At 53.7% G+C, this 13,015-nt stretch overlaps 5 protein-coding genes across 5 annotated transcripts; 4 read left to right on the top strand and 1 right to left on the bottom strand.

Annotated features, from left to right (window-relative positions):
- Positions 1 to 684: 684 nt before the first annotated feature.
- On the top strand, positions 685 to 1,335 carry POSPLADRAFT_1115172 (hypothetical protein; the record flags this gene model as incomplete). Its single annotated transcript, XM_024483448.1, has 2 exons — positions 685 to 729; positions 1,186 to 1,335. Coding segments are annotated over 2 exons (195 nt in total), but the record flags the coding sequence as incomplete, so codon positions are not given.
- Positions 1,336 to 1,755: 420 nt separating this feature from the next.
- On the top strand, positions 1,756 to 3,065 carry POSPLADRAFT_1072508 (hypothetical protein; the record flags this gene model as incomplete). Its single annotated transcript, XM_024482519.1, has 6 exons — positions 1,756 to 2,044; positions 2,107 to 2,246; positions 2,302 to 2,437; positions 2,492 to 2,551; positions 2,612 to 2,817; positions 2,874 to 3,065. Exons 1-6 carry the CDS (start codon positions 1,834 to 1,836, stop codon positions 3,063 to 3,065), a joined length of 945 nt encoding a protein of 314 aa, XP_024344503.1. The 5' UTR covers positions 1,756 to 1,833.
- Positions 3,066 to 4,818: 1,753 nt separating this feature from the next.
- On the bottom strand, positions 4,819 to 6,719 carry POSPLADRAFT_1128845 (hypothetical protein; the record flags this gene model as incomplete). The annotated part of the gene is made up of 3 exons (XM_024483781.1): positions 4,819 to 6,014; positions 6,067 to 6,293; positions 6,349 to 6,719. The coding sequence occupies 3 exons, from the start codon at positions 6,717 to 6,719 to the stop codon at positions 4,819 to 4,821; spliced, it is 1,794 nt and encodes a 597-aa protein (XP_024344502.1).
- Positions 6,720 to 8,980: 2,261 nt separating this feature from the next.
- POSPLADRAFT_1176618 (hypothetical protein) lies at positions 8,981 to 10,985 on the top strand. Its single transcript, XM_024488434.1, has 10 exons — positions 8,981 to 9,125; positions 9,177 to 9,252; positions 9,316 to 9,423; positions 9,473 to 9,555; positions 9,607 to 9,888; positions 9,947 to 9,966; positions 10,083 to 10,137; positions 10,185 to 10,345; positions 10,397 to 10,769; positions 10,830 to 10,985. Exons 1-10 carry the CDS (start codon positions 9,000 to 9,002, stop codon positions 10,881 to 10,883), a joined length of 1,338 nt encoding a protein of 445 aa, XP_024344501.1. The 5' UTR covers positions 8,981 to 8,999; the 3' UTR covers positions 10,884 to 10,985.
- A 315-nt stretch (positions 10,986 to 11,300) lies between these two features.
- On the top strand, positions 11,301 to 12,993 carry POSPLADRAFT_1165155 (hypothetical protein; the record flags this gene model as incomplete). Its single annotated transcript, XM_024487869.1, has 6 exons — positions 11,301 to 11,535; positions 11,591 to 11,760; positions 11,829 to 11,939; positions 11,996 to 12,196; positions 12,250 to 12,364; positions 12,421 to 12,993. The coding sequence occupies 6 exons, from the start codon at positions 11,301 to 11,303 to the stop codon at positions 12,852 to 12,854; spliced, it is 1,266 nt and encodes a 421-aa protein (XP_024344500.1). The 3' UTR covers positions 12,855 to 12,993.
- Positions 12,994 to 13,015: the final 22 nt, after the last annotated feature.

Here is a 13,015-nt window from a genome sequence, read left to right as displayed (position 1 = left end):
AGCATCAGCAAAAAGGAACGCATTATGTATGGCCATGCATGTACTCGTATGGCCTTGTAAGGTCCGGCCAGCTTACGAGAGACCGCTATTGTTTTACAGTCTTGTATTGCCATGATGATAAATCAGCGGGGTGATGTAAGAGCCAAAATAGGTAGCTAGGCCCATATGACTATCGAGAGCATGCAAGGCTGGCGAGGCTAGCAGCCTACATAAGGTCATGCATGGTATGACATTATACCAACTATTGTGATACATTGCCAGACCGACTAATGATTGTATGGGCTGCATCCATAACACTAATCAATCCACTGCGATATCGGTTCGCTTCCGTGACAGACCAGTCACCCGCAGATGATCCAATCAAAATACGACTGTGGCATATTATTTATCGGGTGTAATACATTACATAGCAGGAGAAATGCACAGGTGCGAAAAAGTGGTGGGCCGCTGACTACAGAGCTGCATCGATGACAGCGGGATGACGTACCTCTACGTTAGTGAACTGCCTAGTGCACAATATGTTGAAAAGCGAGAGATTGTAACCTCTTCAACAGAACTGAAGTCGTATATTAAGCAACCAAGGTCAGCATAGAAGTCGCGTTAGGCTCACCTGAGCAGGGAGTTGACAGCGAGAAACTACAGGAATTATGTATCAGTTTATGTCGAAAATACGAGAGGCTCTGACACATACTTGTTACACCAGCCAATAGTCTCCTCATACTACGTAAGGTGGCCTCGAGTGCCGTGCAGGAACTCGTGAATATGTGCCGGAAGCCCTGTCAAATTGAGCACCGTGAGAGCTGTACACCAAGAACATTTTCATGCACCAAGAGGCCTCAAAGCAGGCTTTTGAGGATGTCATCCGGATCATGACTACTGTATAAGAAAATTCCGCAGATTAGACACCTACATCTTTGCTACTTTCCTGTGAGATTGCTGAAGCAAATCATCAGTTGACAATAATATGCGATTATCACGCACCAGATAGGGAACAAGTGGTCGAACTGTGAGTAGAATAGTAGCATTATTCATATGCTGCTGAAGAGCTAGAACACTAGATCCGAGGCAAGGACTGGCTAACTAACTGGCACACTGATCGAGACTGGCCTACTGTCACGATCTCGGCTTGATTGAGAATGTTTGTGCACCACAATTTGTCTTTTTCTGTCACGGTACACCCTCTAGATTCTCTATGACAAATTCAAAGTTGCGCGAGGAGAAACGAGTGGCACTTGCGATGTCGTTAGACCCATCGCATGGTATGGCATTCTGCGCTCAAGACCCCGCAACCGCTACGCGAAGCAGCTTCACGCCCGAATAGAGATTAGACGTACACTGGTATTCAGAAACCCTCCAAATGCACTTATTGCAGAGACACTATATCAGGAGGGCTCCAGTGAGCTTCAGGTCGAGGATTCTGCCATGACCATCCAAAGGGCCGCAAGTATTTTTCGGTCTTGGGAGGACCTCACACGAATAGTCCGATCTTCCCAGTCCTCGGATGCTGAATAGCAGGCTCGCCACCTTATTATAAGCGCTTCTATAAGTATGACCAGACTGGTAGTGTTTTATAATACTTAGACAGCAGTTTGATGTCAAATAATATCCCAGCATACTAGTGACGCCACGGGATGTCTTGCAAGGGCTAGTAATGCGCCGACCGTGACGTGCGGGTTTGCATGGGTCACGGGACCTTATTTGCTTCGTACCTTTTTACTGATGCAGGTGCGTACTATGTCTTCTCATTTGAGGTTTCGCTGCACCTCGCTTGTGCGCAACTGTCCCTGCAGGATGCTGGTCGTCCCTGCGTGTTAGCTCGGATTTACCTTGATAATGCCCTTTCGTTATGACCTCTCTTTCGTTCTGCTATGTATCATTAGCTTCGTTGTCCGATTCGCAGCCGCAGGCGTGCTGAGAAACTACACGATTGGCCTCGCCGACCCCTTCGTAACGTTCTCGACAGGGTGGAACACGGCGACGTATGCAAAAGGCGAATATGTGTTCGCAGATCGTCTGGGGGACAGAGTCCTCGCGTTGCTTCCTGGTATGTGACCGGGTCTCCTGCTGTACAGCGTAACTGAACTTGGAACTGAACACGCTCTGTAGCCAACACTGTTGCGGTGCATTATGTCGGCCTCAAGCAGGATGCAGGGGCACTCTATGCGGCGTGCTTGAACTGTCACACAGCTGATGGATCACGATTTATGCTGGTCGATGCGTCTGAACGCTGCGAGGAACCAACAACGGTGCGAATCCAGCTTCTTTTTTCCAGGCAGTCTACAGCTAAGTGAACCTTCATAGGCGATCTTGTTCTCCTTTAGCGGTCTTGATCCCACACAGCTCCACAGCCTTGAGGTTGTGAACCTCGAAGATCCGATTTTTGGATTCACTAGCCAAATTACGTTTGGCTCATTCATCGTGACAGTCCTGCAAGACGGTATTTCTTACCCTTCCATGGCTTCACTCAGGACCTTCTGATATTCTAGGACAGATGTGGTCCCTACTAGGCAAGGTCAAGTGGGCTGGTTGCCGGCGGGCTTACCCTCAGACGGTTGGCTCTCTACTGTGCATTGGTGTATATAAACTAATATAGATGTGTCGTGCGGTGTAGGTTCCGTGAGCAAGTCGTTAGCGTCGACCGCAACCGCCATAATCACAAGACGTCCGTCCGACACCTCGGCCTCCTTTACTTCTACCCTGCGGAGCTCTGTCGTTATCACGACAGTATCAGGTAGCGAGCCCAGCCATGGTGACCCTCTAGGGACGTCAACGCAGACTTCGCCGGCAAGGGGCAGTTTGACATCGGTTCTAACGTCGGTGCAGAATTACACGCCCACACTTTCCGTCAGGCCAAGCACTGTGCTGCTTGGTAGCTTGGGCCCTACCTCAATGACGATTATGTCTTCCATGCCATCGGTTCTGCCTTCGTCCTCTGTTGCATGGAGCTCCGGGATGCTGTCCACCTTGTCGACCTCGCAGGCGAGCACTCAAGGCTCTATCTCTACAAATTCAGAGTCGGCACCACCTACGTCCCTTCCTTCAAGCGCAAGCGTGACTTCAGCTGAGACGACTTCGCAGAGTCTAGTCAGCACTGCCAGCATGGGTACTCAAACTAGTACATTGACTGGTGTGAGTACACTGAGTATTGTGACTCCCGGACCGCCGACCAGCACTAGCCAGATGGGTACCACGACGGCCTCGTCATTGGACACTACCGGCTCTGCAGTCTCATCTACTGGTCCCAGCGCGTCGACGGCGGCAACGTCTACCTTGACACTACCAACGTCACCTTCCAAGTCGATAACTGTAGTATCCAAAACATCGACACCCAGTTCGTCTGGGCTGTCGACCACACTGTCAGGCTTGTCGACGTCTACTAAGGGCACCGCAATATCAAGTTCGTTCTCGTCCCCCTCGCTGTCCTTCATAACAGTTTCGACGATCTCTGCAAGCATATCTTCCGGTCTCTTATCCTCGTCTATCTCCACACTTTCGTCAGCCGTACCATCTACGACCACTCCCTCGCTCACGGGAACTAGCTCCTCGTCCTTAAGCGTCTCCACGTTGAGGAGTACCTCCGCGCCGCTCACCAGCACTTCCTCGCCAACTATAAGTTCCTCGCGGTTCACAAGCGCTCCCTCGGCCTCGACGGGGCAGGTGACCTTGACTACATTGACTAGCTCAGGCTCTCATGTATCATCCTCGACATCATCCCGTTCTCCCACTCCCTCGTCCTCAAATTCTGCCACTCCGTCGGGAGCACCGTCAACTTCAGCGAGCACGACCTCAACGACATCATTCACCGTGTCGTTCTCCTCAGTGTCTTCGCTCTCCACCACCTCCAAAGTGACGACCTCAGCGACGAGTACGACGTCGTCTGCCTCGCCCGGCGCCGGGTCTTCAACAAAGTCATCCGGCCTCTCCGCTCGTGTCATCGTCGTGGTCACGGTGTCTGCTGGACTAGCCGTTCTCCTGCTTCTAGGTATCGCTGTTCTTCTCTTGCTTCGCGCACGCGGGGCCCAACGTACAGGCGACGCAGAGGATTACGCTGGTCGAGGTCTGATAAGAGAGATCTCTGCGCACTCCGTGATTGCTGATGCCGTCGTTGCGCCGGCGTTACCGCCACCTCGTCCATCTTACGCGGAGGACCCCCTCGATCGACTGGGTACCTTGTATACCGGTCCCCTTCAGTCAGACATCACTAATACTCCGACTCATGTCCCGTTAAGCCCAACTTTGCGTGAGTCCTGGTGTCTAGTTGGATGATCATCCGAATTGATGACAGAACAGCAACAGCATCGCCTATCGCTCCTCGCAATCCTTTGCGAACGTCTAACCGAGATTCAGTTTGGTTATACCGGAGTCCCAAACCCTCACCAGTGACCTCGACGGAAAGTTCCTGATGCGTCGTGCATCCACAGCTGAGATTGATCCGATTGTAGCATTGGCATCCTTGTAATCAACGAGTGGATTGGAATAGACTAGCTGGCGGTAGTTCTGTATGCTACTTGCTTTGTACAATGGGTGTGAGCACCGCCACAGAAACCGGCTTCTACACGTACACCGTGATTAAGAAAAATATGGTATCTGGTCGGGTAAAAGTTATGCAAACCGTGCTATCCAACAGTATACTCCAATGATAAGTGCGCTACAGTCAGGAAGAACGAAGCGAAGGTATATGCGACACAAGGTATATAATGCAACAGCCGAGAGACAAATGTGGCGGCTACCACGAAAGGTTGTAGAATCAACAAATACGGATGAGGTCATTCATCTGTCAGAGGGGTCAGCAACTGAATGAACTTTGAGGGAACTTTGCTACTCACGTTGCCAGAAATCGGCGATTTTCTCCAGGACGTCAATAACAACACTGCTCTTGTACATGAGAGCGTGGTCGGCACCTTGGACCACATTGACAAGACACTTGTCCGGTCCCATAGTGTTCTCCATCCATCGCACGGCATTCTCGGCGATACGCTCATCCTTGTCGCCGTACCAGACCCTGACGGTGTGTGGGTATGCGGAGTATGAGAACCCCCACGGTTGTCGATCATGGTTGAGGATTTGGAGCAAATCTCGGTGGGTGCCCTTGGCCGACTCGGCGTGAGACGCGGCTAACAAGGCATTCCCGAGCGCAACCTGGAAGCTGGCTGGTGTTGAGGATGCCTCGGGCACTGGGCTTGGTAGCGGTGGTGGACTTGACGGTTTCAGGCGTTCCGCGGCCGTAGTGAGTGATATTGATCTCCGTCCGTTCGCGCGCGCCGAGAACGTCGACTCGCTAGTTGGGGGTTCGTGAGAAGACCGGCTAGTCTTAGTTGTCGCCACAGGTGGCGTCGATGTTGACTTCCCTCTTGCCCCCATGTCTGACCAATCCACTGCACCAAGACCCAGTCCAACGTCGGGGCTGATTGGCGAAGGCAGCCAGGGCACCTCAGGCAATCCCGATGAGGGGCTGGGATTTGGGGAAGGTTTCGACCGGCCCTTCAGGGAACCCATGGACCGTAGAACCTTCAACCCTTTGCCCGTACGGGAGCCGTTCATCTTCTGGTCCTTAGGAGACTCCGGTTGGCGTGATGAGTGTCCGCCTTTCAATCGCCCGAGCAAACCTTTGGAGGACTTCCTCGTGATGGCCAACCTGTTCATAACCGGGGACCGGCCATGGTCAGACTCAGAGGAGCGACGCTCTAGCGTGCTGCGGCTCTCGAAACGACCCTCGAAATCACGCAAATCATCGTACTCGCTGAAAATACCGGACGACATGCTTGGTCGCGGGCCTTCCTCAGGTACTGGCGATGTATATGAAGCTTTCGACGACGATGGCATCCGAGTAGGTGAAGGATGGCTTTCAGACTGCGCAGGCTGGGAGGGGGAGGCGGAAGGTGTAGCATCATATCCAATCCCCTCAAAGGCGAACGTAGGTGGCTTGCCGATCATCCACGCCTGCACCTTCCATTCCGCTGCCTGTGCAGTCTTCAGGAGACCGTTGGGGACATATTTCAGCCACTTGTAGCCCGCTATCACCCAGATCAGATCATACAGTTGTTAGCACTCTTGTGAATTGCTCACCTCCTTCGCCCCCGCCTACCCAAGGCGCCAATAGGCAGACGTCTCCTCGGATGCGTTCGGGAAAGCGGTTAGCAAAAGCGAGCGCATATGGCGCCCCGGCAGAGTGGGCCATCACGCTGCACTGATCGACATGCAGTTGATCAAGCACCTCTTCGACAACAGAGGCCCATTCGGGTATTCCTGCCGTCATCTTGGTTCGCGGTGTATCCGTACGCCCCAGACCCCACCTAGACAAGCACATTTGATGAGTAGCAACAGGACACTGGCATTAGCTGCACATACCGGTCAATGGTAATGAGACGTATGCCCAGGCATTCGGCCATCTCATCGTAGAGACCCATGATATGCCTGACACATCCAAGTCCGAGGAAAACAACTACGGGAAGGCCGTGAGGGCTTCCAAGGTCGGATAAACTCACGGTCAGTGGACGGTCTCCCGATGCATGGGGACCGCGGGTGAGGGTTACAAGAGTAGTCAAACGAGCGGAACGCAGATACTGGGCAATGGCTTGCGACGGCGAGTTCGTCGGAACCTTTGTCAGACCCGACAAATCAAGGGCGGGGAATGCGAAATGGTCTGACACTGTTGAGTACGAGAACAGGGAGGACTCGGGCCGCCCCTCAGAGCGCGGTGAAGACAACGTTCGCGTCATGGATATCACGGTGGAGTTGCGTTGGAAGGAGCGCGCCGTGCGCAACGGACCCGGCGACACACATGAGCGGTTCTGGTTGCGAATTGTCTGCTGCACCTCTTCTGCAATCGTGTCGACGGACGACCGAGAGATGAGGTCCACTTCGTCTGCTGTCGCCACGTCCTCCGAAGACGCTTCCAGCTGCTCGAGGAGCATGGGGGGTGCGACACTGTGGGCGTACGATGACTTGCGAGAACGGACTTGCTGCGAAGCAGGGGCATGCGCACGGATGATTTCAGAGATTGAAGGGGCAACGCTCTTGCTTGGGTGTGTGAAGCTGGAGTACATGGAGCCGGCGTACGTCTCATTCGACTGACTGCTCCCGGGTCGTGACCGCGGCGTAGGGCTTGATATTGTGGAGATAGACACATTGCGTGAGGAACCTGGTCGCCGGCGCCGCTGTTGCTCAGACCAGATGAAATGCTCCGGTGTCTCGTCGTCATCTGCGTCCGAGTCGTGTCTCCGCGAAGGTGGCCGGCGTGACGAGGACTTACCCAAGACGACGCCGGGCGGGGGCGTCGGTAGAGGCGGATGATATAGGGGATGATGACCGGACTTGGAAACCTTCGAGCGCCCTGATATGCCGCCGCTACCCATGAAATGGTCGTCGTGATCATAACGATGATTCATACCGTCTACCAGGGCATCCATCGTCTCAACGCCTGCAACGGGCGCAGCAACCACGACCGGCATGGAAAATATGGGTTCCCGAAGGAACGAGAGCTCATCCACAGGCGTTTGAGGGCTGTCTTCAAATTGACTGAGCACGGAGGAAGCGGAGTCGAGGAGGGAGATATTGAACTGCCTGGCACGAATGGTTGCATCATACTGGTCCAGCCGGGCGAAGGGGTCTGCGCTCGAGTGCGTGCGGGAGGGAGCCGTCCTTTGACTACTACCGGACGCGTACTGGTCGTATTCCACGGAAGGGAAGATGTGAGATTCTTGATCGTGCCCTGAACGATGCCGCCGCTCCCGACTGCGGTGTTCTGTGCTCCTGCCACTGTGCGAAGGGGAGTGGTCGTACACAGAACTGATGCTCTTGGACGACTTCCGGCTGTGCGTGCGCGGCTTCAGATCTGTAGAGCTCGAGGTAGTAGGTCTACGTGCAACATCGGGAGTGCGAAAGGACGAAGGTGTCATAGTTCTGTCATGGTCGCGAGAACTTGCCGAGATAGACGCATCAACGGCCTGTTTCTCGCGTCTGAGAGACAGAAAGGACGACCTTCTTGACGGCTTTTTCTGTGGCTGAGGAGAACTTGTGTCCGGAGAGGGTATCGCAGATTGAGGGGAACGAGACAAAATAGCAGCCATCAAGCGAATGTGTCAAATGCCAAAGGGAATGTGGTTTGGAAGGAGTGGCCCAGAGTTTGCCCGTCGTCGCGGCCTGGGTAAAACTGCTTGCAGGGCGCCGTCGTTGTCGTTGTTCTCGTCGTCGTCGCGGGCGACGAAGGGAAATTGTTGGCGAACCAGGGACAAGTCGCGCGCGGGCGCTCGAGCCGATCAGCATCCCCGACATGCCGGTCGACTTTCATTTCCCGTTTCCTTCCCTGCCCTGAACCGATCTTACAATGCGCTTTCTTGCCAAAGGCCTTCCATAACAAAGTCTTTTGTTCCGCTGCTTGGTCGCACTAATCCACAGTGCACACTGCAAATAGCATACACGCTGCGATACAGACTGACCTCTGCGATCTGATTGGGTGCGCGGCCACATATATAAGTACTACACGAGACGTAAGCCTGAACAGCCTGTGCAGATAGACGGCCGTCATGACGACATCAGTCCTTTATGGCATCACTGACAGAGACGCAGATGCAGGACGTTAGTTCAGGGTTTAGCCGCACCCACGCTACGACAGCATCTTGGCTTCCGAGTGGGATCCGGTATACCTGACAGCTACACAGAGTCGTGGGGCTTGCGGTTCTGTTCGCTGCTTCTGTTCGCAATCCAAGAAACACGTACATGTCCAATACAGTTGTGGTTGTGTCGCATCATGACCTCAGTTGAGCTGTATGCATGCAACGTCCACGCGTTCGCTATTAAAGTCGTCCGTAACATATCCAGAGACTCCGATGCCAAGGTGAGTAAGACCCATCATCCTGCATTTTTTTTAGAAAGCCAGAAGATAAGGTTTCGTTCTAGTGTCTGTGATGTCGCCACCTCCTTGATAAGCGACTTACCTTCTCCCATTGCGCTTGGTCGAGGTGGTCGAGTCCGCCCCTCATATTATATTCGGTCTACCAATGTCGAATTCAAACGAGAAGAAGTCAGCTGAAGACGTCGGATCGAACAGCTCTAGGATCGAAGAGCACGATGTGTTCGGTTCAGAGCACGATCATGATATTCAGTACAAGACCCTAAGTTGGCAGGTGTGTAATACGAACCACCGAATTGACGACGGTTCGCTAACTCATATACAGTTCGTTGCTTTCCTCATGATCGCTGAGATCGTGAGCAACGGGATGTTGTCCTTGCCTAATGCAATGGCGGCTGTCGGTGTGTTAATTTGTGGACTGTCTCCAAGCACAATGAATGACATGCGCACATACTGTCTATAAGGTATTGTCCCTTCTCTTGTGCTTACAATCTTTCTCGGGATTTTTGGTCTTTTCACGGCCAAGCTGCTGGTGGACTTCAAACTCAACCACCCTGACGTCCACAGCATGGGTACGTCATTTTATGCTGCTATAGTATGTTATCTTCGATAGCCCATCAGGGGATGCGGGCTACATCATATTCGGCCCAATCGGACGAGAGGTGCTCTTGTTCGGGACGATCGTGTTTGCAGTCTTCGGTGCTGTACGAATAAATCTTACCCTGTCAACATCTGTATGTCTGATCATCTCACAGGGATCAGAACTCCTCTCCGGACAGCTTGCCTTGTCTACGCTATCCAACAATGGGCTTTGTTCTACTTACCTTCTTGTAATTTTCTCGGTGGCAACACTCGTGATGGCATTGCCTCGCACTCTTGGCCGGCTCAGTTGGCCCGGATTCATCAGCGCTGCTACTATCACGCTATGCGGTATCCTAGCCATGGTTGGAGCAGGCGTAAGCCCGACACCTGGTCGCAGTCTGTCCGCTACTGTCCCAACCACATTCTATGACGCCTTTTTAGCAATTACCAGTCCGGTACGATGATTCCAGCGCATCGCATCATTTGCCTTTGGTTAAACAAGACATGATCCAGGTTTTCGCATATGCAGGTCAGTTGCTTGAGTTGGTCTTTTTGCTCGTTCAATTACGCCAACCTGCATTACATAGGTCATTTCATGTGAGTTCTCTAGCATCCCCGCTGGTGGCATAAAAGCTGACTAACCACGAACTTTCAGGTTTTTCATCTTGATCTCCGAGATGCATCGCCCAGAGGATGCAATGAAGGTATGCTGGCACGCCGTAGATATTGTCTACCGCTCATGCCGTGATAGGCGGCCTGGACTCTACAAGTCTTCGCAACCATCTTCTATGCCGTGTTCAGTGTGGTTGTCTATTGCTACATAGGGCCGACCGTAGCTTCGCCAGCGCTGCTTTCCCTATCTCCGGTCTGGGCCAAAATCAGCTTCGCCTTCGGACTCGTCAACTTCCTCATGTATGTCCCACCCGTCCAAAACCCCGCGCAGTCCCCTGACGCCTAGAGCAGATCCGGGGGGCTCTATGCCCACACCGCGGCTAAGCTTGTCTTCGTGCGACTCTTCCGACGCTCGCGGCACCTCTATTCCCATACGGTACTGGGGTGGTCCGTCTGGATCTTCCTGTGCTTCGCCGCGACGGCGACTGCGTTCATATTTGCAACCGCCGTGCCCATATTCTCTGACCTGGTGGGCATCACCGCGTCTGTGTTTGCGTCGTGGTATACATACGGCCTCGCGGGGTTCTTCTGGCTCTACGACACCTACTATCTTGATAACGGCAAGGAAGCGTTGAGACGGAGATGGGGGGGCACGTTGCTTGCCGTCGCGACAATTCTCGCTGGCGCGTTTATTTGTGTAGCGGGGACGTACGTTTCTATCAAGGTGCGTTCTCTCCGACTGTCGGGCGTACGGCACTTAATAACACCTTGTGTCCAAAAATAGCTCATCGTAGAGGCGTACCAGAGCGGGTCCGTGGGCAAGCCATTCTCGTGCTAGAGGCAGCCCGCACCCGATTCGTTTCGCAGGGGCTTCGAATTTATAGTACATGCGGATTAAACGTGTCGTAGATTGATAGCAGACATCTTGTTAATACCATGTACAGATATCGCGGGCAACTGCCAACTCGTAACCGACGTCACTCGCGAAAGGCAATGTCCGCCGACGTTACTTATGACCCTCCTCGCGGCCTCCGTCATGCACAAGGCCATCATTTACTTATGACCTGTGCATGGAAAACCACCGCTGACCGGCACTGTGCTTGTGTTGATGGCTGTGGAAGCCGAGCTTACCTGAACGGCACCGAAGAGGAATGTGCGCAAGCAGCTGATTGACAGTGCGAGCGCGTGTGGACGGCCACAGGCCTGCGCGGCCTGACCTGCGGCCTCTGTCTGCTCGTACTACAACCTGTTGTGCATGGCTGCCTCCGCAGGACTCCACGCTGCCGAGATCAGGTTACGCCCACCGCGGACGTGGTGGCAGACCCTCCATGGCGTCGCCTTCCTGCTTGTGTTCTTGTTCGGCTGCGTCATGATCAACGGCTCGCAGATCGTGTTTCTGGCGCCCCTGAAGCTGCTGCCGTTCGCCTGGGCGGGCAAGGTGTACTACGAGGGCATACGGTACAGCAAGGCGGCGTTCGGGACGCTTTTGAGTATGTCGAGCGACACCGCCGTCCTGCGCTTCCGAGATTCATGCTCGTGTGACAGTCCTGGCGAGCCAGTGGTTTGCGCCCACCAAGCTGGTGGTGACATTTGAGCAGGATGCGGAAGGACGGTTCACGGATGAGCAAATACAGGAAATCGTCCAGCGAGATCCTGCAGGCAAAGTTGTAGGGCTGGACCTCCCGCAAAGGGCCGTCCTCATAGCAAACCACCAGGTGGGTAGACCGACAACTCGCCTGAAGGAGATCGAATTCACGCATGTCCGTTATATTGTATCATCCAGGTCTATGCAGACTGGTGGTACGCATGGTCGCTGACGTACTACATGAGAACGTACGCGGACGTGTTCATCGTCCTGAAGGAGAGTCTCAAGTGGGTGCCCATGCTTGGCTGGGTAAGTGACACACGCGCCTCCCGCTCGAATCCTCTTATGAACACACGCAACACCAGGGCATGCGCTTCTACAACTTCATCTTCCTGAAGCGTTCGTGGGCCTCAGATCGGCTGCACCTGGCAGCTAGCCTGTCGTGGCTGGGGCAGCGAGCAGAGCGGGAGGACTCGCCCCTCACGTTCATCCTGTATCCGGAAGGCACCCTGGTGAGTAAAGACACAAGGCCGCTGAGCAAGAAGTATGCGGACAAGATTGGTATAGTACGTGCTTCCCCTGGAAAGTCGTATTTACACTGAGTGCGTCTCGCTGCAAGCCGGACACGCTCCATACACTCCTGCCCCGCTCGACAGGCTTACACTACTCCCTGAGATCGCTGGCACCGCGCATTCCTAGCTTGCAGCTCATTGACATCACCATGGCATACCCAGGTCAGTTCTTGGGCTTTGGATGAACACGCGCTTCGGTCCGCTCACTTGTGATGTAGGAATCCCACCCTTCGGGTATGGTCAAGACTACTACACCCTGCGGTCAATATTCTTCGATGGCATACCTCCACCTACGGTCCGCATGCACATCAAGACGTTCGACGTCGCCAAGGAAGTTCCGATAGGCGACGTCTCGGCCAGCATTTCTAATGGCCATCCTAACGGTGCTTCGAACGGTAGACCCAAGGAGCACACAACCGAGATCGACATGCCCGAGATGGAGCGGGAGAAGTTCGAGCTCTGGCTGCGTAATCTATGGCAGCACAAGGATACGCTGATCGCCAAGTTCCTTGACACAGGATCTTTCGTCGAGCAGTCTAGGCCGCAGCTCGAGATACCGCTTCAGATACGGACCTCGCGTGAGATCTTGGATGCATTCTGCTTCTGCATGCCGGTGGTGGTGTTCCTGGCTTGGCTGAAGTTGCGACAGTGACCGATGCAGGTGGGAGCGACACGGACTTCATTTGTTGTACCTTTGTGTGTGTTGTGTGTGTGTAGTTCGTGATGTTGTTATCCTTAGCACTTGCATGTACCTAACGTATAGTGTCGTCGTTGATTCATGCTACCGTCGGACTGGAAGCCGCTCTGCCCGTC

The sequence above is a fragment of the Postia placenta genome (assembly GCF_002117355.1).
Source record: "Postia placenta MAD-698-R-SB12 unplaced genomic scaffold POSPLAscaffold_1, whole genome shotgun sequence".
NCBI classification, from domain to species: Eukaryota; Fungi; Basidiomycota; class Agaricomycetes; order Polyporales; family Adustoporiaceae; genus Rhodonia; species Rhodonia placenta.
The sequence above is the reverse complement of the archived record's forward strand: the minus strand, read 5'-3'. Positions and strand labels throughout refer to the sequence as shown.